The sequence below is a fragment of the Apteryx rowi genome, unplaced genomic scaffold, assembly GCF_003343035.1.
Source record: "Apteryx rowi isolate R43461 unplaced genomic scaffold, aptRow1 scaffold_35, whole genome shotgun sequence".
Classification (NCBI taxonomy): domain Eukaryota; kingdom Metazoa; phylum Chordata; class Aves; order Apterygiformes; family Apterygidae; genus Apteryx; species Apteryx rowi.
This window is the reverse complement of record NW_020449974.1, coordinates 2,909,408-2,936,457: the sequence shown is the minus strand read 5'-3', so window position 1 is coordinate 2,936,457 and position 27,050 is coordinate 2,909,408. Positions and strand designations below refer to the sequence as shown.

The 27,050-nt window shown below is 39.2% G+C and overlaps 1 protein-coding gene across 6 annotated transcripts in view; it reads right to left on the bottom strand.

The window, feature by feature from the left end:
- The window catches only part of CTNNA2 (catenin alpha 2), a 418,807-nt gene that overhangs the window by 368,296 nt on the left and 23,461 nt on the right, over window positions 1-27,050 (bottom strand). For all 6 annotated transcript variants that reach the window (XM_026072715.1, XM_026072713.1, XM_026072714.1 and 3 more), the window contains exon 2: window positions 6,834-7,029. In XM_026072715.1, coding sequence (XP_025928500.1) covers window positions 6,834-7,029 — 196 coding nt within the window. The remainder of the gene's footprint in view (window positions 1-6,833; window positions 7,030-27,050) is intronic.

Below are 27,050 nucleotides of genomic sequence, written 5' to 3'. Positions count from 1 at the left end.
AAAAGTGAAACAAGTATTAGAAAAACTCCAACCAAGCTGTTACCAGAAACAAATCGTTTGGAAACGGTGCAGAGAATAAGCTCGGGCTCTTAGTCCTCAGCTGAGTTTAATAGGAAGCGATACCGTCATCAGTTCATGACCTCGCCTGTATGCATTTTTTTTCTTTATTTCTAGGTTACTGCCTAGGGATATGGGACACATTCTGGGATGCAGGGGAAGAGCATTTGGCGATTGCACRTGACTTATTATGGGATGTTTCAGGGAAGAACCGAAGGAGGAGAAAGGTAGGGATGAGGGTGGTCTGGGGAGGAAAAAGGGACGGCCCGAAGAGCGCAGTCAGTCCTGCCTTCTCATTAAACTCCATTTCTCACTGTTTCCCTGGGCGAGGGGACGTGCCTGTGTCTGTGTGTCCGCGAGTGAGGCACCGGGAGGAGCTGGCCTCTTCTCCACCGGGCTCCCAGATTCGGGATCTATGTATGTAAAAACTCTTTGAGATCCCATACCATGTCTGCTCATTCATCAGAAGTGTTTAATATCCTTTTGGAAAGGGAACTTGACTGTTTCTCAGCAGCTAAATTCTGAGAGCTGAAAGATAACTGATGGGTTTGAAAAGGGTCTGAAAGAGCTCGCTGTAGAGCATTTGCATCAAATGACACCTAGCATGCCATATAGCTTAGGYTGAGCACCGCAAACACGAATAACAATTCAAGGCACTTCCAAATCTAACAAGTACTTCAAAATAGATGATGAATATTTCTGAATAACAAGGTAAAAGTTTCCAGGCCACAGCTGCACTGACTTCTTGTTGAATAYAAGACTTCAAAGCTTCATGCTCAAAGCTTTCTGTTGGCCAAGCATGAGCCATCAGAGAGATGGGCAAAAAGCAAGTGGTGAAGTACTTCATCGCAGATGTTATTGGCAAAATGGAGAAAACATTTAATATAGGCAAAGGTTCTTTCAAAAGTGCAGATCAAGATTCATTATCCTATTGAGCAGGACTGACCATAGGCCTCGTTTCATCATGCAGAAACAGATACAAAGATTAGTTTGTCTAAAATAAATTACTGTCCTTTAGTAATTTCTTTATGCACACACAAACTTTTTTCCCCTCTCTCTCAAGAACTAATGATCTTCTATAAACAGAAAAAAAGAGAAGCTCTCATATACTGTGATGAAGAGTATTATAAGCACACCTAGGGAGAATATAGGTTTAGAGTGAAAAGACCAGATAATTTTTCTAAAAAAGGATTTCTCTAGCYCCTAACCGAGGTAGGAAACAATGGCTCAGGTTACTTAGACAAATCCGAGTGAGAAAATATTAATCTTGTATCAGCCATATATTTTTTTTTTCTTTGAAAGGATCTATTATGCCTCCTTAATACTTGCCAGATTCAAACCCAATATCCTACAGTTCTCTCATTCAACCCAAACAGATTTGGGGAATAGCAATCACAGTCAGAAAGACTCAGACAAATGCCCAAAAGCCCTGAAGTAATCAGTGCTTAGACATTACGGTAACAGATACCTTCAAATATCTTCTATTGCAGCTCAGCCCTTCAATTAGAATCCTATTGCTGAGGCTCCGAGTCGAAAATGGGTGCAAAAATCAGACAATGCTTCATCATTTGCTTTCTCTGTAAAAAGAATTTCCTCCCGTCCTACGCTGAGTAATAGTTATATTGTGACAAGTCTTTTAATGGCTTCTACAGAAACACGCTTATGAAGTAATTCCACTTCCACATACCATAATTTAGGAAAAACGCTGAGAACTTTCAGAGAGAAAGAGAGAGCAAAGCCTACATCCATCAGTTGSATTCTTATTGGCCAAAGAAAGCAAAGTGTAGTGTATTCAACTAAAGCTTTTTATGTTTTAAATGTAACTTTGATCTGTTATACCTAAACTATTTCAGGAAAGCTTTTAGATATTGATGGGTACAGACGTTTTTTTTTAAACAGATTGGAACAGCAGAGAAAGTAGATTGGGTAAATTCAGGCTCCTGGAAAGGCTGCTGCAGCTGACTCTGCTAACCAGCGATATCCAAGACATCAGTTTAACGTGCTGTGTGAGACCACCACTGACACCCTGAACGTAAGTGCAAATAAGGGAGGCTTACTAGGAATGAGAAAAAAAGACAAAGCTGATCTTTTCTTYACCTTGCACTACCGAGACCCAACCAAAAATGGGAGACAAGCAGAAGTACCCCATGTGCATAGAGGACTGGAGTGTGAGAAGGAGACAGGAACAAGAATGGTTAACAGGGGAGATGTTACGAGACCATGAGATTTGGGATGTTTCAGGAGACCTGAATTGCAAGACAGACAAAATAGTTATATGACCACATGAAGGGAGCAAAGAAAAGGAGGGGGAAATGACGAACAACAGCGGTAGCAGCACAGAGTCCTCGKCAAATGGAGATGACTATTAAGAGTGCTCAGTAGCCACTGTACTAGAGACGTTACAAAGCAATATTCACCAGCTCCACAAAATAGCTTAACCTTTTCTCAAGCCTCTCTATCTCGGTGGTGGGTTTTGATGCAGTTAAAAGGAAGACTGATTGGATTAGAGGGMAAAAAAAGATCTGAAGAGAGCAGGAAAGTTTTAAGGAAGGCGATTTCAGAGAAGGGGCTTTCTGTTTCATTCAGGAAAGTCAAGACCTATATGCAGCTATCAACAATGAAAGACGGGAGCAGAAACCTTCATAAAAGACTTGAGATAATGTGCAACTGCTGGAACTGGGCTTCAGGCAGGAACTGCTGGTCTAACAAGGCCCTGAAAGAAAATCATGGAATCAGGAGTCTCCCAAAATATAAACTGCCAGCTGAACTGGACTAMTCTCTTAATCAACCAGACTCAAAGAATATTGTGCACGGATTTGCATTTGGCAGCCTCCAGGGAAACAAAACTGAGACAATTGCAAGTGACAGTGAATCACATTACAATTATCACAGATATACTGGGAATCTATCTCTCTCTGTGCTACACTTATTTATAAACTATTATAAGAACAGCTGGCGCCTTGTGAATATTCTGTGGTTTTGGAGTTTGCTCCCCTCCCCACCTTAGTCCAGAATAATGAAATTTGCAGATTCCCTGCTTTTCTTCCAAAGTAACTGCAGACAGGAGAGAACAGCAGGGAAGAAGACCTTTTACAGAGTTTAGTTAAAAAATTTTAATTTAAAGGTTTTAAAACTAGGTTTTTAAAAGTATTAAGTAGACTATCCATTTTTAGTATGATCTATCACCGAGAAAAAAACGTTACCATGAAAAGGCTATGTTAAAGTTGCTTTGTGTGTCATTTGGTGATATGTACTTTCAACTTTACTGACACTCGTACGGTGCATGGATCATATTCTGTTTATGCAATGTGCATAAATCGGAATGAATAAAAAATTAATTCTACCTCAAGAAGTTTATGYTGTCTTTTATGCTTGAAAAATATAACAGTTTTAAAACACAGCRAATTGCTGCTAGACTAACTTATGTTGTTAAAGGAAGGTTTGATTATGTGCTGGTGAACTTCAAGTACTATCATACTAAAGTCAGGCAGCCATCAGCACACATCTAAAGGATAAACATATCCTAAGTGATTTAATAGGTACAATAAATTTGCATAGGTTTAATCAGTTTTCCTCGGCACCCTAGACTGTTTCTTAATAAATTTAATCAGACCAATTAGCCGGAGGAACCCCAAGGAACTCCAATTCGATGTAGACTTTTCATGTGAAACACAACCTGAATGTCTCCTCCACAGAGGATTTCCTTCTTCCTTAACGACCCTCCAATTACATTTAGACACCTCTGCTGGGCAAACAGGCCCAGCCACTCCTCTCCCCAGCCTGTAGTTCTATGAGTTCTTCGTTGCGTCCCTGCACTTCTCTGCAGTTCAGGACCTAGGGTTATTATAAGGTTTATTACAGGGTTATTATAACATCACAGTCTGCTCCTACGAAAACTGCACTGCTCCCAAAACTTGTCTATGAAGAAGCAGGTCTGCTTTCCCTCATCTCTAATGTAAGAGGACGTAATAAGAAACATGAAGGTTTCCCGGTCTCCTCTACGCATCTGGGAGATCTTTTACGCAGCTTTGACAGCATGGCAATAAAGGCCAATATAACAAAGTATTCGGTGGTCAAAAAATTTGATAATTTCAGTCAGACGAGTTTGAACTAAAGCTTATTTTCACCATTTTCACATTTTTTAGGACCTGTGAGGCAGAAGTGAACATATTGTGGCATTACTATGGGATTATACACACATACAGACAGTTATGAGTTTTATATATAAACCTTTATTTACTTTTTCATAAAATTCTGTGTGGTATCTAAAAAAATACATAAAAAACCGTCTTCTTGCTCTTAGCTGTTTTTAGAATTCAACTTTGTAAATCTAAATTGTTGACTATCAGACTTTTGTACTGCTATCCAAAAATAGCTTACTCCTTCCACATTATCAAAGCAATAAGGATCTTAACCTTACATATTCTTTTCATCCAGATCCACGCCAAGGTATTCTGCAAGCGATATAGTACATCTGTTTGACCTACCAAAGGAAAGCAACGTTCTCCAGGATGAATCGCAACAACCATTTATAGTAGCAGAGAACAGTATAGAGCAATGTAGGACAGGAAACGAAGAACTGCAATGTAACTGCAAGAGACATTTTTAGGTTGATGGTGTAATTATCCAAGGTGGAACCCTGCCAGGAAATCAGCTCACGATGCTGTTGCAAAACACAGCCTCAGATCATTAATCCAGCTCTTCATGTCATTGAGCTAAACATATCATTTCACATTTCACCAGGGCTGGTCTGGTTTTATGTGACTCATGTGTGCCAATAACGGCACTTGGTGTCTCCTGCTCTCTTCATGACAGGCTCATCTCATAGAGACCCAGAAAAGCTGCTCCGCTTCTCTCACAGACCGTTTTCCAGCCCACAAAGCTGATAAAAGACGAATGTCTGCCTCATTCTGCATAATGCTCTTTAGGACTTCTGTTCCTCTCTATTTCCCGCATCTTTCCAAAAAAATCCATACATATGGAAAAAACAACAAAAGGTTTGCTATCAATTAAAAAGTCAGGAATTCAGTTAAGAAGAAAACCAGGCTCCTCCAACGCGTTCCTCTCAGATGCTGCCAGCTTTACAAAGCACAAATCTACAACCAAATCATCGTTAACTAACAGGAACCACTAACGACAAAGAAATTTAGCAGTAAGGAGCTCAGATACCATGCTAATGAGTGGGCTACATATGAACAGGTTAGACAGCATGCAACAGATTACGCTGATGATCCGAATGCGGTCTAAGGTTCCTGGAGAAAAGCTAGCCAAACCGAGTCAGCAGCAAAGCCCCAAGGGGGGATACGCCAGCAGACGGAGAGGGCGCGAGGGCGCTCACATCAGCACCGACGATCCTGAACTCAAGTCTGACATTACACAAAATAAGTAACGTAAGCAACGGAAAACGGACAAATGAAGCTGCATGTCGGAACCACCGAGCATCAGCAGCAAAACTCTAACACAAAGCAGAAGACGAGGTCACCAATACACATAAGGTCATGAAGCAAATACTGCGCTTATTGTAACGTAGAGGCAGGTTAGGACAGACTGGAACGTTCACTGCCCAGTGGTCATTTGTACAGGATTTTTACCCCGCCTGGTCACACAGTCAGTGATCGTATGATCATTTGAGTGCAATTTTTAAGGATGGAAGTACTCTTTGAAAACCACCATATGAGTGCCGGTAGACCTATGTCATTGAAATTCAGTAAGAATTGTATATGCAATTCCTTTAGGCTCCTTTTGAAATCTCAGCTGCAGTTCTGCCATCTTGCTCTAAAACCCAGGAATGATGATACTGGAAGATGGTATCTACAGATTATAGGATTTACAACGGAAAAAACTGAAAGGTACTTAATTGTGCTGCAATAAAGATAACTATAATCAAAGTTAATAAAAGGGAAGAGTTTTGTTATGGACATTTATTAAAAACACATTTTTCCCTACTAAACATGAAAAACTGAAAGCATCTGACATGTGTTACCTTTTAATGGAAAATTATCAGTTGATATCCAAGATTATTTCTGAAATTTCAAAGTACTACTTGAAAGTAGATTCCCTATAATACCACTGTAAACATCAAATGTTAAATTTTGTAAAACCAGTATTATTTCTGCCATTAAAGATAGTGTCATTTTCTTAAGCCCAAGTCCCATACCCAATTAGGCAGCAATTTTTTGACCCGGTGCGTATCTTGAAACTTCCATTTTAACCTACACAGTATGCAAACTAATGTTAACATTTATATTATGATCACCAACACAGCAAAAAACTGGTTTTAATATTGCTATCATCTATGTATTTTCAGAATATGATAATCCTGTATATATTTCAATATATACTGGAAACAAAAAATAATTCTATATTGCTGTATTATCTGATTGATAATTGTTAGATTTTTCAGAAATGTATGACCCCACTGCTCAAAGTTTAATGAAGTGACAAATCATTTCTAACGTAATCTTGCTGCACAACAGAAATAAAAAGCAAGTTGAAAAATAAACAACAGGCATTGGGCAGCGTGACTGCTAAATAATCCTTGAGTTTCCTTTTTGGAAGTAGAACAGCTCAGAGAAAGAAAATTACATATTGTTTTATCAAAGTCAGAACATTCTTTATACTCACTGCTATTCATGAAAGTGCAGCTATTTTAATAGTAATACAAGACAAAGGCAGTTTTCCTCACATCATCAGAGCAGCTGATACACTTCTTTTGGAAGAGATCCACACAGAATCAAACGTAACAGCTACACAGTTAAGCAGGTCGATCCACGTACCTTGTTTGCGTACATCCTCCACTGCAGCAACCAACTCCTCCTTCAGGTCCTGGCTCTCTTTAGCAATTTGATCTCCTTTTTCCAAAAAGTTTTGAGTGGCCTGCTCCACCGAAGCAGCCAACACGTGAGCCTTCTTAGAGCGCCCTTTCTTTTTGCCGGATGGTCCCTTATTGCTTGTGTTAACCAGTGTTGTTACCTTTGGGAAAGAAAAAAAGAAGTCTTTACAAGCCCGAACAGTTCTTCAGCTATCAATTAGCACAGTAGATGGTCACAGGATTCGATGGCGCCAGTATTTTCTTGACCATTAAAGTGATGTAATCATCAGATGTATTGAACACAAAAAAGTTAAAGCAAAGTTTAAAATCTGAACCATGGCAACACACAACTCAAAAAAAAAAAAATACTGATTAGAAAGAAAAGTTTTCCTTTTTATGGATATTTAGCCTGGGATAAGCAAACCAGCAGTCAAGTAGTGAGGTAGAAAAAGAAACACGTATGGAAGGTGCTTGTACTAAAGCATCATTTTTGTCACTGTATTTCACTACAGTAAAATGAATAAACCAATAAAATGAAACCTAACACATAAGGGTCAGTAACCATTCCAAAAGCAATCATCTCCGGAGATAAGTGCTGTCATTTATATGTAAGTAGTGATCAAAAACATTCTAGCTGTTTTCCAGACATTAAGAAATGAGTAGCTCCTGCTGCACAGATTTTATAGGTCAAAACTATTCAGTTTTCTAATGCTTCAGTATATATAAATTACTGTGGTGACACAACAACTTGATATTGAAATGATCCCACTTTCTCCCCAGGATTTTTAGAATCTCTTAAAAGAATTCCTCATTAAGTTGTTGATAAAGTGATTAAAAGCTTCGACCACACAGCTTAACCATAGAGCACATCATATACCATGGCTTTTCGCTGGACCCCAAAAAAACCTCACATCACATCAAAATCTCATGTCACACCATAAGACATTACTGTAAAAAAAAAAGTCTTTCTGTAAAGCACAGACACTGAATTAGACATTACGAGGTGTACAACACGTGATAAAAGAGCAATGGATGCATAAGGCTCAGTGATCCAATTCACCCAATCAAGATGCAAACCAAGGCAATTGAAGCGACCATATGGGTATTCTAGCCCAGAAATTTGCTGTAAGAAAATAAAAGTCTTTGCAGTAAATACAGTGCACTACGAAGCATAATATTGCAACGGGACATCTAAAAATGCACTGCTGTCCTATTCCTATTCCAGGGAATGTAACCAGGTGTTTGGTGTGGTTGCGCCCAGAGAACCTTTGTTATGGTCTTTGTCCTAGATTTTTTAGAATCAAAGATATGTAATAATAAATAATAATAATAAACAAATAATAATAAAAGAGCAGCAAAAAAAAAAAAGTGGAGGGTGTACAGCAGACTATCAGGACTTGAAAACACCAGAAGCATCGAAGTACTGGAAAAAAATACATTCCAGAGCCTTTTCTCAGGAAGGGAAGGGAAAGGGGAAAGTCTTTTTTTCAGGAAGCCTAGCTACAGCAAGGTAATATTCTGCCATCATGTCTTTTTTCACTATTTACGTACCGCAATACTGCTTTTTTTATTAGGTTTTCCATTACATTATTCTTTATAAAATTTCCTGAAGATCTTTCTGCGGTTGATCACTGTCTACGTTATGAATTTCAGAATTCCACAAATAAACAGACTCGGATTGCTTTGTAATTTACCTCGAATTTAGCGACAGAATGCATTTGTCTAGCACATCAGAAGGATGACTAGGAAAAGCTTGCAGCAGGCAATAAAATTCATTAATCATACGCTGAAATTAGGAGACCCGCAGATGAAGAGAATAATGCTTCATCTTAATTATCTGAGCTGATTGAACAAACTAGACCTAGACTGCCAGACTAGTTCAGATAATATAAAAAGGAGGGAAAAAAACCAGTCTGAAGTAAGGAAATGCTGGTCAATAAATGAAGCCAAATCAGACTATTTTTATATCTCTCTATTATGTAGATGCAGGGGTCAATAGCTAAAAAAAAGACTTTTCAGCTGGTAGAAGAATTGCTGAAGTGCTGTGAAGACATCGGGATTAGGGGTCCCAGCTGGATTCCAGACTTCTTTTAGTACCCTAAACATTCAAGGTTTTCCATTAAAAAACATTCAAAATGAACGTTATGGGATTACGCCATCTGCTAGTCTGCTCCTTCTATCAAGGATTCATCAGTCAAGTGGGATTCATCTCACCTAATTTTACCGACAAAAAGTTGCATGTCTATTCTAAGCTCATCTAAAAGTATTGRACCGATGCACTCAACGAAGAGGGATACGGACCAGAGCTGTTGTAAAATCAGATGAATTTGTGCCTAGAGACGGATACTGTGTCATTGACTTGGAAGGGAAGCTAGACAACCACGCTGAGGTTACAGATATCAGCAAATAGATACGAGATTGCTAAATTAAATGAAATAAATGCTGCGAAAATATTTTACCATCATTATTGCCAAGAGATACTGGAGAGAGAATGAGAGAGATATACATACAGATATAAATATATATATTCTTTAACAAAATGGTCCTACATGTTGGATTTCCCAGTACATCAATGGTCTCAGCAGAAYCCCTAAACCCTTTTACATGTAGCCTTCATAACACAATGATATCTCCATGCAAGACCATGGGAGCGGTTGCTGAATTCCCAAGAAATCAGGAAATGAGAAATAAATATTGATACCATTTGGCCTATATATTGAGGTCTTTTTCTCTCTGAACCTCTTATAAAACTATGGAGTTTTCAAAATTAACACTTAATACTGTATTTTTTTTTTTTTTTTAACAGAAACAGACAAAAAAAATCCTTGTCTGTTTAAAGAAGATAAACACTCTGGATAGAGGAAGAAAGAGGAAAGTGGTTTGTTTTTGAAGAAAGTGTGCTTAGAGCAAATCTTTGTTTCAGCTTTAAACTTCCCAAAATACGCAAAAAATGAAAAGTGGAAATAAAGTATTTCATAACACTTCAACAAAGATTGCATTGTCCTAGGCTGACTAATACGCTGAAATACAGATAAATCTCCCAAAAGTTCAAGTGTATCTTTCAGCGGTTCCTCACTGAGAAGAGTTCGAGAATCTCCTTCGATGCCAGAATCTGAGACAAATTGTAGCAACCAGGTTTAGAAGCTCCAGTGCGGCAAGAAGTTATTACTTTCTAGATAACTGCCGTGTAGATTAGGTACACAGGCATGTCCTATAAACAAAAAAGAACCAGCGTTAGTGTAAAAGCTTTGTTAACGCGTTCCGGGTTGCTGCTAGGCCAGCGGTGGCACAAGGAAATTGCCGATTGCCGCTGAAGCGGGAGGCTTTCACCACCATTCAGACAGCAGACACGTAAGCAGCAGCGCACCAAAAGCAAATCCTCTTTTTCCAAAGGACGTGCTGCTATTGATCCCAATAGATCCCAATTTCCTCATGGAAGTTTTGCTGAGGGATTGTTTCAGGTTGTTTTTTTCCTGTTTGTTGTGTTTTTTTCCTAGCATTTTAAAAGTTAAAAAAAAGTTTCCGGCATGTCGAAAGCTCAGGCTCAAATCTAATCATGAAATCACGTAAGACGTGGGCTAGCAAGAGAGCGCAAAACACTCACAAAAGGCGATCCTGGCGTATTGCTCAAGAGCAAACCGGCAAGGATCTGCAAATCTGAAGCAACAACTTATAAATTTTAAACAGTGCAGATCTACAAACACGAAAGACATGAATACCAACTTCAGACTACTATCTAAACAAACGCATTCAGATGCTGGGTTTTGGGGGTTTTTTTATTTCGCTTGCAAGGAGGTGACAATGACCAGCAAACCAAGGTAAGATCATCCCCATACACTCAAAAGCTATCTTGTTTCTAACTGGAGTCGCAGATGAGGTTYACATATATTTAAGCTCCACTGAATAGGATAATAAAAAGAAACTGAATGAACTATGTTGGTTACTATTCTGGAAACTCATTTTTTTCAAATGCATATGTATTTTTAATTTAGTTCCACAATCTGAGATTACTAGAACAATTAGGCTAGCTGGGAATCAGTGCTTCTATTTGACAATATTCATGGGCTTATCCGAAACTTTATTAGCCTTCTTTTTTGCTTCTRAATATTTAAAACAGAATTAAAAGCAAATGGAAACAGAGGGAAGTAGCTCCTGATTTGGCTGAGAGAATCCATCTCAATAATTAAAATCACTGGTGACCAGACAATTTTCTCTTTCTCTCAGGTTCTGATTTAGGAAAACATCAGCAGAAGCAGTTAAGTTTTTCATAAAAGTATCAACTTGAACTTTTGGAACTTTAATAAGATCAGAGAACAGGTCAGCTTAATTTAATGAGAAAGCATTCCTCGATAGAAACCACAACGAAAAGGAAGAGCAATATAATGTTCGGTATGTACTGCTATAATAGCTTAACATCACTTGCAACGTCTTGCCAGTTAGGAGACAGGATAGCAGAGAGGAGACATAGGTTTCAGCGCCAGCGTTATGGCTCAAGCCTCTGACGTCAAATCTATCCGTGATTTAATTCCTCTTCTCTAGTCCAGATACTTCCATCTGTTTGGAAAATTATGCCATATCCCATTTACTTAAATAAATTTATTGGACATAACTAAATACTTTGATGAATCAGGGCCCCAAACTAATTCGATCAAAATGAGCATTAATGTTATTCATTCATTTCAGAGACGGTCCCATCTACCGCACTATAAGCAAACACCAGAGGTGAGGTTTTTCCTCAAGCGGAAAAAACACAAAAACAAGCAAACAAACAAAAAGTATTGCAGCCTGATTTTAATTTAATCTATGCATCTTTCAGCTACTTTGAACATATAAAACACGTTATATCATGTGCATATAAACCATGTCCTTCAAAAGAGCCCGCACATTCTGAATTACCARTCACAGCAAGCGTAGGAGTAAAGACATCCACAGTGGTGCAGCCTACTCTACAATATTCCCCATATACGGTTTCAGAAACTGGCCAGCATATCAAAACTAGCTTCTGAAAAAACTTTTGTGCATAGCATAAGGTCTAAAAAAATTCAGGTGTGAGGAACCGCATTCACACTAAAATGTTTTGAGTGCTTGTGAAAGCCTCAGGACACTGAAGTGACATATACAGTAAAGAAAGCACTGCCAGCAGACCCAGGAGAGTATATGTGGTTGTTACCAATGTAAATGTTTTCCAAAGGACATAAGCACGTTTCTTAGCCTTGCACTGCAACCCAGACGCTGTTGCTGCAGTGCGCAGAAGGTGAGCACCTCGCTCCGTGAGCCCTCACGGTCACCTTCGCTGGGCACTGACTCAGGAAAACTGCCCCGGACTTACTGGAATACGACAGAAAGAATTGTATACTGAACGTGTCCCATGGTTCTTTTGCACTTATATTTAGATGATTTAATCTCCCAAACGGGGATAGAGATCACCCAGTGGTGGCACCGCAGTGCGCTCTCATCAAGGCTGCAGATGACACCAAACTGGGGGGGCACCAGTCCACACGCTCGAGGGCAGGGCTGCCGTTCAGGGGGCCTAGAYGGGCTGGGGGAATGGGCCGACAGGATCCTTCCAAAAATTCAAGGACCAGGGGTCTTTGGTAGGCGGCAAGATGCCGGCAGCGTGCCTGGGCAGCCCAGAAAGCCAACGGCATCCCGGGCCATCGGAGCCCACGGGCGGACACCAAGGGAACGCGGCTCATTCGCCCTGGGCAAACGAAGCCATACATCGGCCTGTGATTTAATACAAGTTGTATGATAAAAAGAAAAAAATATATACCCTGCTACCTTCTTACACTTGCATTCTTCAAAAGAGTCCACTCAGAAGATTTAAACTGCATTTTTGTAAAAGAAAGACAAAAAGGGAAAAAGGAGAAGAACATAGCTCCATTTTCTCAGCTTTATGGCTAACTGGTTTCTTTTAAATATACTATCCCACCAACGCTGGTACAAAGCAAAGAACACATATATCAGCTCCTGTTACTAATTAATGCAAACCTCACCCCAAATTTTGCACAATTATCAAATACATCACTTTATAATTACCGCATGCTCGTTTGGCAGACCCGTAATGGATCTGGCTTGATGATCGCACTAGGGAACCTTGCTCTGCCACGTTATTAAAGAAGCCTCATACAGTTCTCACACAGATCTCTGCTGGAAAAAACAGAATTTCACTGATTACTAGCTCAGGCCCACCCTGAATTAAGTCATCCTTGCACAGCTCTGAGGGCCTGAAGGAAAGGGGAGGACGTCTTTGATAACAAGCAGCAAAGAACCCATCAGCCTGGATTTCCCTATCGCGAAAGGGGACGGCGCGAGACCGCRCGCGCGTGTCCGACTAACCCACAGTCGGCAGCTACCGTGTGGAGAAAAACACCCCTGCCTCGGAATTAAACTGTCCTCCCTGCACCCTGCTCAATGCATTACTGGAATACCTTTTTTTTTTAATTTTCCTCCACGTCTGCTTGGATCRGATTAGTCACTCAAGGTTTGCTATAACGACGGTACACAGCACGCTTTAATCAACGCTTTGGGGGGAAAAGAGCGATACGCACTTTCTCGTTGCGTTCCTAATCCCTGTGGTTTGTCTCTGGTCACGCACCCGCTGCTAACACTTGCTGGTTTTAAATATCAGCGATTCGACGGCTGTTGGAGTTTTTCGGGTTTTTGGTTTTTTTAATCTGTTTGCTTGTTTAATAAACCAAAGGCGGCAAATCAAATACAGCTATGCAAACATTTGCATTATAAAAACGATTTATACAAGTACTTTGGTTTTGCTTATTTGGAGAGCCATTTTCTTTTCAGCTGCACAAGCTTTGGAGGTAGATGGCAACAAATGACAGGACAGTGAATGTGGTCACCGATCAAGAAATACAGGAGAATAATTTTGTGATGTTGTCCAACTGTTGACAATCTAACCATACACATTTTAAATAGCACTGTTCAGAAGCCACGTGTATCACCGGTATGATTTTTTCCCCTCACTAAGTAATTTGAGAGAGTTAATATAAATATCACAATTTTAAAAGAAAAGACACACAAGGAACTGAACTTTATGGGAAATAAAATGATTCATTTTGCTCAACTGAATTCATGCTTAACTTTCTCCTGATGCTAACCTGTAACACATGCTTGCAACAAATGAAATCACTTTAAAAGGCTTTCTCTGAAAGATCATTACTTGTTTGCAAAAAATGTCCCCTTCGCCCCTATCTCCCCCCCATTTTCAGGTCAGTATTACGTGTTCTTCCCAGCGGCATTTCTTGAACGTGAACGGCTACAAGTTGCTCGCCTCTTCTCCTACCCTCATATATCACCACACCGCTGGAAACGCTCAATGACCCGAATGAAGTCAGCGCTGACGTTTTAGCGTAAGGYCCCTTCGGCCTCCAGACCCTTCCCCTCCCACGCACCGTCTTGCTGCCCTCTGCTTACGCTGACGGCCCCCCCCAAGCGTCGCTTTGCAAAATCCTCCTCTCTCTGAGACGAGTTTGGCGCGGCAAGAACAGAAACCACCACGGCTGTCTGCAAAACAAGAAGCCCATTGCACAAAGCATCCTTGGGTTTGGGTTATTTTATTGGGTTTTTTTTTCTTTCTCCTTTTTCAAAATTGGTTTCCTTCCGCAGCGGGGTGAAACGAGACCTTTCGAAGCACTTTGCGGGAGAAACAGGTTGTGCCGTGGCTGCGGGAAGCTCGGATTCGGTGCTCCGGACCAGGCTGGAACACCGGGCTCTCGTGACCTTCCTCCCTCCGACCGTCCTGCAGCAGAGGAAAACCGCGCGGCTGCTTCAGCCCGTTTGCTTTAGACCTTCCCGACTCCGCACACTGCAAAGTCATTTTACAATCTGGCTCTCAGCACTGGCTCGCTATATAATCCCAATCCAACTACAAGATATCATCTAGCAGAATAACGAGGAAAATGCTTTCAACAAACTGCATCAGCTCCAGTCACGTGCAAAACAAAAAAGCATCTTAATGGGTTTTTTCCACGGCGGTGCTTATTTTCTAGTACTACCGAAAAGGAGTTTCTCTAAATTATACCAATATAATTGTGAACACACGCAGACGATCTGCTGAACACGATTCGGCATTTAATAAGTCTTTTTTTGATAATAAATGTACTCCAATTCCATACCATTATTTCTAACTCRGCTTTTTCTATCAGCTTAAATAATTTGCGACTGTCCTTAGCTCATGAATCACACTGGTTATTTTTTTCTAACAGCTCACATTATCAGCTCTTGTAATTATCCCTGCACAATCAGCTGCAGCTATCTAATTCATTAAACTGAATTTCTCTTTCTGTTAAATATATTTGAATTGTCGCCAACATATGTTAGGAACACTAAGTTTCAGTGTTTCTAACCCAGTCTTTTTATATTAATTCCAGTTCTTCAGTGCTTGCAAACACCCACCATTGAGAAGAATTAGTAACTAAGCAGACTATTCTCTGTCACGTATAAATTATTAGTTAAGATGTTAAAAATGCCGGCGACACACCTGCCTTTTGGATGCCAAGTACATCGATAATTCAGGGAACTTTGTGATTAGCGCCAGTATATTTGCACCCAAGCTAGCGTGAGCCCAGCTAGTTGCTCTGATTCACGTTTCAGCCGYCAAATACAAATTCAGGATCCTGGACAAATCTGCATCTTTCTGTTCTGTCCGCATGCTGTACCTTTAGGATGTAATTTACAGATAAAAACACCGTTGCTGTTAATTTATATTCTTCTTCTCAGTGTTCACACCATAGGAAAAGGTTTACATCCCCACTGATGTGAATTAATATTGTATAAGGCACTTCTAAAATTCTTTAGTAAGTATTTTAAAGTTCTTAAGTAAGTATTAAGTTTCCCCAGAATTTCCCAGTACTTCTTCTGATACAGATACAGATGTATATATATAGATACAGATGTATAGATACAGATGTATATATTCCTCCCACAAACCTTTCTGAAAATTTATCTTTTATACAATAGGTACATACATACCTGCCATATGTTTTCACTTATCCTCCCATAACTGAAATAAGAACCAACATAACAAGCTAGTAAAATGTCTCGCCTAATATATTTTGCAACTGGTTTGTAAAATATTAGGAGCAACAACATTTAGATTTTCCTTTTGTGGCAAAATCCCATTAAAATATTGTGACGCTATTTAGAAGGTTAAAATGAACTGTTTTCTTTAAAATACAACTCTATCATATAAGGATTCAACTGTTAGACAGGAGGAAAGTTCAGGTTAATGAAGGATATCAGATTTACACGCATCGAGTTTCCTTTGCATCCACTCGCTCGCCTCCATGCCTCAAGCTGCCCCACACCACCCAGCTGACTTGCCTCGACTGTCACCCCTGGAAAATCCCTAGAGTTATAGAAACGGTTGTTCAGTTCAGCCTGCTTACAGAGTCTGACAGCAGGAACGCCAGTTAGCGTCATTTATGGTGGTGCCTCTCTGTGGCGTGGACGCTTGTCAGCCGTGACGGGTGACCGCACTGGGACCAGTATCGTTCCTGCGACAGGCAGCACCAACACCTCCGTTAATTAAAAGATACCCTCTCTGTCTGTGCCGACAGGCTTGCAGAACCTCTCTCAAACACCAAACAAGCCTCTTCTTCCTAAATACAGCTTGCTAGCACCTCGCTAGGGTTTTGACCATTCCACCTTCTGCCAAGCCAGAAAAGCGTAAGCAGGTGTTTCAGCGGATCAGTTAAACAACCGGTCACCGCTCCTGATTTACTCTCTGCTCTCCGTGAACCATCTTCAGCAAAAACTAATGGCTCAGTCTGGCTCCTAAAAAATCTCCTCAATGCTTTTAATGCAAGTAGAATGTAAAAGTCAATTTTTAAGATGTTCCTCTATCTTTCTACTTCACTGTGCTTCTGCTGCTTCCCCCAAACCCCTCTCCGAAAGGGCTGCTCCCACCCAGGTGCACTTGCTGAAGCCGCTACGAACTACAGGGATTGCCGTTATTTTATGAGCGCATCTGCCATATCTCACTCACAGCACTAATCTTAACGACTCATTAATATATTTAAGCTGTAACTGCAGATTAGATCGCCTTTCCATCTCCGCACAGAGTATCCTTATGAAACGCTAAGCATCTCCCTAAGACAGAGCTTTTAGTTATAACAACCCTATTCAAATGCCAAAACCTGACTTCAATTATAAAGCGTCAAGCTCTTTAACATGTATGTATTTTGAAGATTTTTAAATTAGCACTTTTTAGGTTTTTTAGGTTATACCAAGCAAATTAAGCTGTACCATTTCACAAATTCAAATTTGCCTTAAACATACATTTTCTGTCGGTTATTTCTTCATGAAGGTTAATAGGAGCTGGTAACTATATTAAGATGGGTAGGTAGATGAACAAGAAATCAGAGAAGGTAAAAGCGAGTATTTTGGGACCATTTTCTGATCCACTGTAAATCTGATCCATCCATTCAGAATACAACTGGGTCCAATTAATAAAAGGCCTGGATTAATAAAAGGATTTAGACGTTAGCTGCACTGTAATACTGTTTTCATGCCTAAGTTCAAGACTGTGTTTTATTTCTCAATTGCCTTGAAGTGCCTATATCATCACCAAAAAAAATTCCAAAAATTCTCCTTTGAATGGTTCTGATTCTTTCTAAATTTTCTTGGACTCTTCAATTAGGGTAAGGAATTCTCCACGTAAGATTCCTAGAGGATCCCAGGCTGGACAGATGCCTTAAATACCTTGAGAATATTGTTCAGTAAAACACACAGAAGTTACATTCATTTTCAGTTAAATACGGGTAGAGAAGGCTGAAATAAAGGGACATTTTTTTCCAGTCAGTACTCTCAGGACTGCATCTGCTTTTTGCATTAAACAGTCACTGGGTAAAAGGACTGAACAGTCCTAGCAACATGCCCGAAAGCCTAGTCTTAAACTTCCCCTAAACTCCTGTGACAAACTAGGCTGGAGCCACGTTTGCTCACAGTCGTCACTCTCTAGCTCAATGATTTGTGACTTCTTTTCTGCACAATGGCACGTTTTCATCAGCAGGGCCATCTAACGCAGCTTCGAGACTAAGTCTATGAACTGGTGRGTTCAGCACTGTCTTGAGGGTGAGAAATGTTAGTTTGACCTACCTCAGGCTCAGGAGAGAACTGAACCAATGCTTCTTGCTTCATGAAGCATGAATATCACGTAAGAAGGTGGGCTGCAACACTAGTGGTTGGGTTTGAAAACACAAGAATGGGCCATTTATTCTCCCGTGAAGGAGAACTTAGTCCAACTCCAGGCAAAAATTCTGACCATTAATCACCATACAACATAAACACCCATCTGCAGGCTCAGAATTAAGCATCCAGAAAGGGATGGCATTTCAAAAAGTCCCGCTTTCTTCTCTATTTCTCCCACTCAGCATCTTACAAATCTCACTCCAAAACATCTATCTCTTTTCCATGTGTTAAATAGGGAGCCTAATCATACGACTTGGGATTACGAATTATATTCCAGGAGCTAGGTGCTAAAAGGACTCAAGAACTCAGCATAGCTCCACACCTTTGGGTCTAGCTCCACAGGCCTAGATCAAGGGTGCCTATGATTTTCACACAGCATTGACCRAGTTTTAAATTAGAGCCACATTTTAAGATACAGTACTAATCCCTTCTGCCCATGATCCTGGGACCATCTTCCTTTCTTTCACTATTGTCCTTGTGACACAACAGCACATATTCATGTGGGAAATAAATAACATTTTGAAAACAGTGAAGGCAAGCTAGTCAGCTCCAAATGACCACCCCTCTGCAACTCACCCGTGGCTAACAGATTGTAATTCAAGAATATTTGTCTTAAGCAGCCAAATACGGAGCTTAGCTTTCCTAGAATGAAAACACTCAGAATGATAAAATCTACCTGATAACCAGTAAATACACATTAACTGGTAGTGACCTCAAAGTAGACAGAAGTATTAACTTTCAGTGCTGTGCTCAGTGGTCTTTGACAGTCTTAGTAACAACTGAGCAATAASTCAGGAAAAAGGGACTTCCTGCATTCCTATCACTTTTATTTATTTGTTCAAATTCTCACAATTAATAAGTTTTTATTACTGCAAATGCCCTACTGACACCATCTCTTCTCCATGCTAATGAATATATTAAATGCTACTGATGCCGTAAGCGCATTTTGCTATTTTTCTCTCATTTTTGCCTATTTTTCATTTGGGACAAAACTTCATTTGTTGCATTACTTTYGTAAGTACAAGAAAAGTGAAAAGTCATTATCATATGCAAGTTGTTTTCAGGCTATGAAGCCCTCAAAAAAAGCTGTTAGCAATCCACATGAATCATGAGAACTAAAACCTTATTAACTCTAACTCCTTCCAAAATTGAATGCAGAACTAATAATGAAGCTTTCAAACCCATGACATTCATAACGTGAGATATGTACRAAAGCTACCTATGTAAGCACAAAATTAAGGCTTGGGATACTCAAATAAGTAAAATAAGTAAAAGACTACTGGCATTATATATTATGTGGGAGAAAAATGATAAAAGTTTTCCATTTCCAGGGGTAATATTTCAAGTTATCAGTATGAATGCAAGCAATCAGAAATGAAGCTACTTTGTCCTGACTATGGGCAAGTGGATCTTCAGAAGACCAACAAACAAGACGACAAACACACATCTCCCATTTAGCTAATAGTCTTTATTTCTCTCAATTCTTTGTAGAAGACATTAAATTTAAGCAGTACCTGTCTCATGCAAAGAAGATATTTCATTTAACCACGTGAGGGCATACTACACTAGAGTAATAGTAGAACAGGCTCTGTTGTGAAATGCCTGGGTGTAGCGTACTTTTGTGGTCTAGTGTTGGGTCTGAATGGTTCTTGTCACCAGCAGCAGCACACATGCATAAAACGAAGTTTTAGCTGGTGTTTAAAGTATCACTTTCCTGACACTTCTTTTTCAGTTTAAAAATCTATTAACATTCTTTAAGACAGCATTATTTAAGATTTACTTCTGAAAGGAACTCAACCACAAAGCAAGTGAAAGGCAAGTTAGGAGACAAAAAGCAAGAGCGATGCCAATTTCTTTAGYATGGTTCTACAGCTTCTTCTAACTAATTCTGGGGTTACTTATGTTCAGAGGGGAAAAAAAAGTGTTTTCCTTCCTAATTTAATGGACATCACAACTAAAATAGAAGTTTGTTTGGTTTTTTTGCAGTGATTAAGACACTGTATTAGAGGAAATAAGATAGGCAGATTTACATAATCCTTAACTAGGTACTAAACTAAGATACCAGTCAGCATTGCAATAACTATAAAGGGAAGCAGTACTAAGTTTAACTTTATCACCGGCAGACTAATCTCCCTAGGTTTCCACTAGCCAAAGAAGAGAAGGTGGCACTCCTGGAAGGAGGCAGAGATGAAGGATAGTGGACTATGTAGGGGTGAGTTGACCAGAGCAAAGCCGCTCTCCACTAGCTGGAGATGGAGCCCAGAAGCTCCCCTAGGACATGGTTATTGTTTGTCACCTCTCCTAAAGAGCATTCAAAACAACGYGACACCTCATACAAAAGCTAAGGAAAAGATGCCCAGGAGTTTCAGTTTCGATGAATCTAAAGTAGAGGAAGTAAAGAAGTGAAGGAAGTAAAATACTTCAGACATACGCAGGGAGTTTGTGTTCTGATTTCTCTGCAAAAAGTAATTTCTTTTTTAATGAAAATCTATCCCATAAAGAGCAGCAGAAAGCAGAAGCAATCAACCCTCCGCTCTGTTTTTACAACAAATCAAATCAAAATCCCCCAAAATTGATATTATTTAATTTTCTGTGAGTTCTATATTCTAGTTACTATAGTATGAAGAATAATTAAATCAACTTATTCTTACAGTCAAAACTCCTGAGGGCTTTTTTTTAAATAACAAACTAACAACCAGGGTAAAAGAAGAAAAACTATTTAAAATGACTTCCAAGAAAATGGAAAATCATTTTTCCATGAAAACTGTACAAACTTCTTTAAGCAACATGTGGACACATTAAGGCCAGTGTTATTACCATGTTATTTCCAATCCTCATTCAACACAAGTTCATTTAAATGAAACCAAAGTTCTACAAAACATACAGAAGATATAATGATATAACTTTATCATAGGCAAGCTAATCTCCCTTCAGCAATGAAGCAGACCAGATCATTATACATTAATCTTTTCCCCCCAATTTTTTTTTTTTTTTCCTTCTCTGATTCCACAACCACACACTCAATTATCCAGTTTGGGGAAAGAACAATCTGAATTACAGAAGCTGAAAAAAATAATAGATTTCTGATGATTAATTTTCAGGCGCTGTTACATTTCACCTTCGGCCACCCACTTCACAGTGATGACACCCTCCCAAATAGGTGGAAATACCCTGGAAGAAGAAAATAATTGTTTCAGTCTTCCTATTTTAGGTTGCCACCACACATGTCCATACACCTAGCAGGATTGTTATCGAAATCTTTTGTTATTTTTAATGCATTAAAAACTTTACCAATAATTCTCAGCAGTCAGTTTGTACAAAGAAGATTTTGAAACCAGGTCCAAAGACTGTACCTTTAGCTCAGTTCCAAAACAATTTTAAATCTAGTCTTCAAAGAAGCGCACAGTAGCATCAACAGCTACATCTCCCTCCACCATTCAATTGCAGTCATGCTTACATTATGAACAGAGGAAAAAAAAAACTTTAGAGACTGTAAATATATAGCACATATTGATTCTGTCAGTCAAAAAGACAGAAAATATTCCCTGAATTTTGTTTCTTCTGTTTACTTTGCACATTTCATGCACTGGTAAAAATCTGCTCAGTAACTTAAAATTCAAAAATCAAGATGTTCTACATATTATCACAGAATAATTTCAGTCGGAAGGGACCTCTGGAGGTCTCTAGTCCAGCCACTCATTCAAAGCAGGGCCAGCTTTGATATCAGATGAGGTTGCTCCAGACTTTGTCCGCCTGAATGCTGAGTATCTCCACAGATGGAGGTTGTACAATCTCTCTGGACAACTTGYTCCCATGTTTGACCACCTTCATAGTGAAAACTTTTTTTCCTGATATCTGACTGGAACTTGCGCTGTTGCCTCTTGTCCTTTCACTATGCGTGTCCTAGAAGAATATGGTTTATGGCTCCAACATCTCTACACAATCCCATTAGGTAGCAGTAAATAGCAAATAAGATCTTCCTTCTCTTCTCCAGGCTGAACAAAGTCAGGTCTCTCAGCCTCTTTCCTCATGTTGTGTGCTCCAGCCTCCTGACCACCTTGGTGGCCTCAGCTGGACTTGCTCCAGTAAAACCATGTTTGTCACATACCAGTGAGGCCCCAACAGGACATAGTACTCCAGATGTGATCTCACAAGGACTGAACAGACGGGAATAATCACTTCCCTTGGCTCTCTCATTACACTCGCACTAAAACCACCAAAACAACCCAGTATGAAATTGGCCTTCTTCACCCCAAGGTCACAGTGCTGACGTGCTGCTCTTCAACTTATTGCTCACTAGGACCTCCAGGTCCTTTTCTACAGAAAAGTGCCCCAAACCATCTGCCCCTAGCTTGCACCATTACATTTGGTTGGTCTATCCCAACTGTAGGACTTTGCACTGGCCTTTTCTKAGCTTCATTGGGTTTCTGTCAACCCATTTCCTCAGCTTGCAGAGACCCTTCTAAACAGCAGCCCTACCCTTCAGCAAATCAACCCTCCTCACACTTTCGTGTCACCTGGAAATTTATTGAGGTTGCATTTCATCTCACTGCAACGGCCACTGACAAGACATTAAACGTTACCAGTTCCATCTCAATTCCTGCAGACCACCACCGGCAACTGGTGGCCAGTAGCACTTGAATCTTTCACCACTACTCTTTGAGCCCACAAGTCCAGCCACTTTTCCACCCAGGTTGTAGTCCTCCTATTCCATATATACTATACAGTAGCTGAGACRGCAAAACCTGTATTAACATGTACGGTCAAGATCTCTTCCCTTGTTAAAGCACTCAGTTTCTCTTTTGTCTACTTTTTACACAACAATAAGGGAAAAAAATATCTTACAAAATAGAAGATAATGGCGTGGTTCTAAAAAAACTGCCTGAGAGACTCAGACAAGTTTGTTGGAATGTTTTGTTGTTACTTTTTACTTTTTTTTTTTTTTAACTAGTAGAGTACTTTCAAGTTAATACAATTCAACTAAGATAAACTTCAATGCTGTTTTTTGATGGTCATATACATGGTATATCTCCTGCTAAGAACAGTAGAATAGTGACATCATGCCTTACAAAAGTAATGCAACAAATGAAGTTTTGTCCCAAATGAAAAATAGGCAAAAATGAGAGAAAAATAGCAAAATGCACTTACGGCATCAGTAGCATTTAATATGTTCATTAGCATGGAGAAGAGATGGTGTCAGTAGGGCATTTGCAGTAATAAAAACTTATTAATTGTGAGAATTTGAACAAATAAATAAAAGTGATAGGAATGCAGGAAGTCCCTTTTTCCTGACTTATTGCTCAGTTGTTACTAAGACTGTCAAAGACCACTGAGCACAGCACTGAAAGTTAATACTTCTGTCTACTTTGAGGTCACTACCAATTAATGCGTATTTACTGATTATCAGGTAGATTTTATCATTCTGAGTGTTTTTATTCTAGGAAAGCTAAACTCCATATTTGGCTGCTTAAGACAAATATTCTTGAATTGCAATCTGKTAGCCACGGGTGAGTTGCAGAGGGGTGGTCATTTGRAGCTGACTAGCTTGCCTTCACTGTTTTCAAAATGTTATTTATTTCCCACATGAATATGTGCCGTTGTGTCACAAGGACAATAGTGAAAGAAAGGAAGATGGTCCCAGGATCATGGGCAGAAGGGATTAGTACTGTACTAACTCCTCCTTGGCTTTCTCCCAGGATTTGCTGGGAACAGAAACCAATTCTTCATTCCTACTGCTGATCTCTGATGAAAATCAAGGGCAGTAACATCATCCCACACAGATCTAACAGATACTTTTGTCCCACACATTCCACAGATAAATCTTGTGCAGAAATCAACATTTTTTCTTTGTTTGTTTCAATGAAAACGTGAGTAATACAGCTAATTATGCCACCACATATGGTACTTGAGCCTTTCCARTCACCACACTACCAGGCATTTGTCTGTCCACCTGATAACTGAATTTTGGGTTGTGTTTTTTCCCCCACGGTAAAGAGATTTGTCTTCCCCACCTGCTGGAAATGGAGCGGTCCTTCCTCAGCTGCTATCTGTTACCATTGCCACTGTCAGTATCAATTTGCTGAACAGAAACATGGTTACAGTGACTCTGAATTAAACAACCATATGGAGAAAGAACTAAATTACAAATTTGAGGGAAAATAACCTCAACTAGCAGTGCTGATCAATAAAATTCTTAAAGACATAAAAGTATCTGATGATAGATATGTTCCCAGCAGTAAGTGGCAATTGCCAGAACAGAACAGTAGGTGTCAAAGGAAAGGTGTTACGTCTGAGACACTGAAAGCGAGATAAAGTTGGGTTTTCTACTCGTTCACTCACAAGCAACAAAGCCACGCAAAATAAGCTTTTCATTAAAGAACAAATGTATTAATTAACATTCAAGTAAATGGACTTCAGGCTGCATTTTAAAGATTAAGCCATTTAACCAGGATGTCATCCTTAACAACATATAATTCTGTATTATGTTTTCACACCAGTTATCTGCATGAGGTATTACTGCAGAAGAAAAGTCGATTTTTCCCAGTCAGCTTCCCAGCAAGCATCTCTTAGTCATTTTTTTCAGTTATGAAAGAAAACCCTTTCCAGAACACCCATGTTTCTTTCTATAATATAAATTTCTTATTCAACCAAGTATAGAATCACACTTCTTTGCAAACATTGCTAGACATATTTAAAACCTCCCAACACAGTCTTCGAGGGCAGTTTTTACCTTCAGAGCAACCCATACTAGTAAGCCCCTCTAACTAGGAAAAAATAGAAGCTCAATTTGCAAAATATCAAAATCTGTAAATAAATGTATCTGAATGTACAATATGGAAAGTGTTAGTCAGCTAACATTAGGAATGCATAACAACTTAAAAAAATATTATCTATAGTATAACCTAATAGTCTCAAGAGCTCGGTAACAGAAAAATTAAGATAAGTATGAAGGCAGTATGTATGAATGGAAATGTTTGTATAAACACCATAATGAAAGCAGAGCAAAAGGTTACAAGAACGATCATTCGGCAAATTACGCGCAAGAGATTCCTGCCACTTAAAAGACTGCACGTTGCGCTAAGCGCTTCTCCGACGGCTATTTCAAGAAGGTCTCCRTTTGGGGGGGTTGGCTACTGTTTGCTTGCTCTTATCTCAGATACGATGAAACAAGATAATGAATTCCTTTCTCTGTCAAACATTTAATTAAAGTTACATTTAAAAGTGATTACCTCTCCTGCACAGTTTCTAGCTAACACTGCATTTTTGCTATTTACTCTAACTATAGGAATAAAAACAGGCACGGACTAAAACTATTCTCCTTCAAACTTTTTATGAAGCGTACAGTTCTAGGCTGCTACAGAAAACATTTCATATAAAGTTTAACCTAGGTACGTTCTGGAAGGAACTAACAGAAGGCAATTTTTTGCTGCTGAATCACTATACAACATAATCCCTCATCATTAAACCTCAGCTTTGCTAAGATATATGTATTGACGCAAACAGCATACATTTTTATCCGCAAGGATAACAGAATGACGGGTTCAGCCTGTGATTGACACTAAAATGTTTCTTTATTGCTAACACACCGACCACAAACATGTTTGTATTTTTGGAGGTGTCACAGGAGGCTCTTGAACAAGGAKGAGTAAAAGAGAGATAAAAGCTTAGTTTAATCCAAATCTGTTTTTCTTGGATTCTTATAAAACTTTACTTGAGGCCAGATCCGTGCTAGAAAGTTTTGCTGCCAGAACTTTTGTTGATGGTTGAATTTCCTCCTTTACAAGCAGGGCTGCCTTGGGCTGTGCATCCTCAGCAGGGATTTCTTTCTTTTTCTTTTTATTTATTTATTTTTTTTTTAAGAAAGGGACACTGGCCCATCATGAACAGAAGCTTATGACTTACAGCTGYGGCTACTGTTACACCAACATATCATATCTACACACCAGATTTCTGCTTGGCTCATTTAAGTAAATTGTTTCATTCACAGCTTGGTTGAGTTGAACCAGTGCAAAGCCCACTATGGCCAACTACTATGAATTTAAAATTGAGCATATTTTGCTTTACAGCCTTGGCTGTCTACAAGTAGCTTGAAATAAAGAATAATATAATGTTAGCAGAAATAAGAGCTTTTATGCAAAAAGAGATTAYATTACATCAATGTTTAGATATTACTAAGATTTAGCTAACAAAAAATTATGACCTTGCACTTTTTCTATTCAGTAAGTAAATCCTGGACTTCTTCAAGGCAACTTTCTTTGGTCAGCTTGACATTTAAAATACAATAAAGGCAGGAGGAACAAATGAACTTTGTTGCATATAGTACAGGTCAACATAGTCAGACTCAATTTTTAAACCCTAATAATGCTACATGTAAAAGTTCAAATGGGATTCTACTGTAAGYCATTTTTGCTCTTTCATTCCAATTTTTTGCTTTGTCTTTTTCTCCCTTCGGCCTCAAAGTTCCACATCAATAAACTGGGCAACTCTTCCACATGCACAACTTTTCCCGACAGAGCAGTAACTACAAGCTGTTTCCTGAGTACTGGCATCAGGGACTGAAAATTAAATTTCAGTCTTACAAAGTCAACTTATTTTGCACCATTTACAAAGTATGATATTTATTAAAAATGCTGATTTTTAAGTATGAAAGTGTTCATTATGTGAACTGTCTTTCCACGAAATTCTAGTATGAATAATTGTGATTGGCTGTGCTGACAAATTGTCAAAAGCTAATTTGGGAGCAGATGGAAGAGTATGATGCACATAAAACATACCTAGCAAATGATTTTTTTTTTTTTAAACTATCAGAACTGGAAGTAAAAATACTAAATATATCATGTGGCAGACCCTTTTGAAAAGTTTGAACAGTTCTACATTATACAGTACCAGTTATCTGTACTGCTTTGAAAGCTAAATTTAGGTTAGATTTCATTAGATCACACAATCACAGAATGGTTGAGGTTGGAAGGGACCT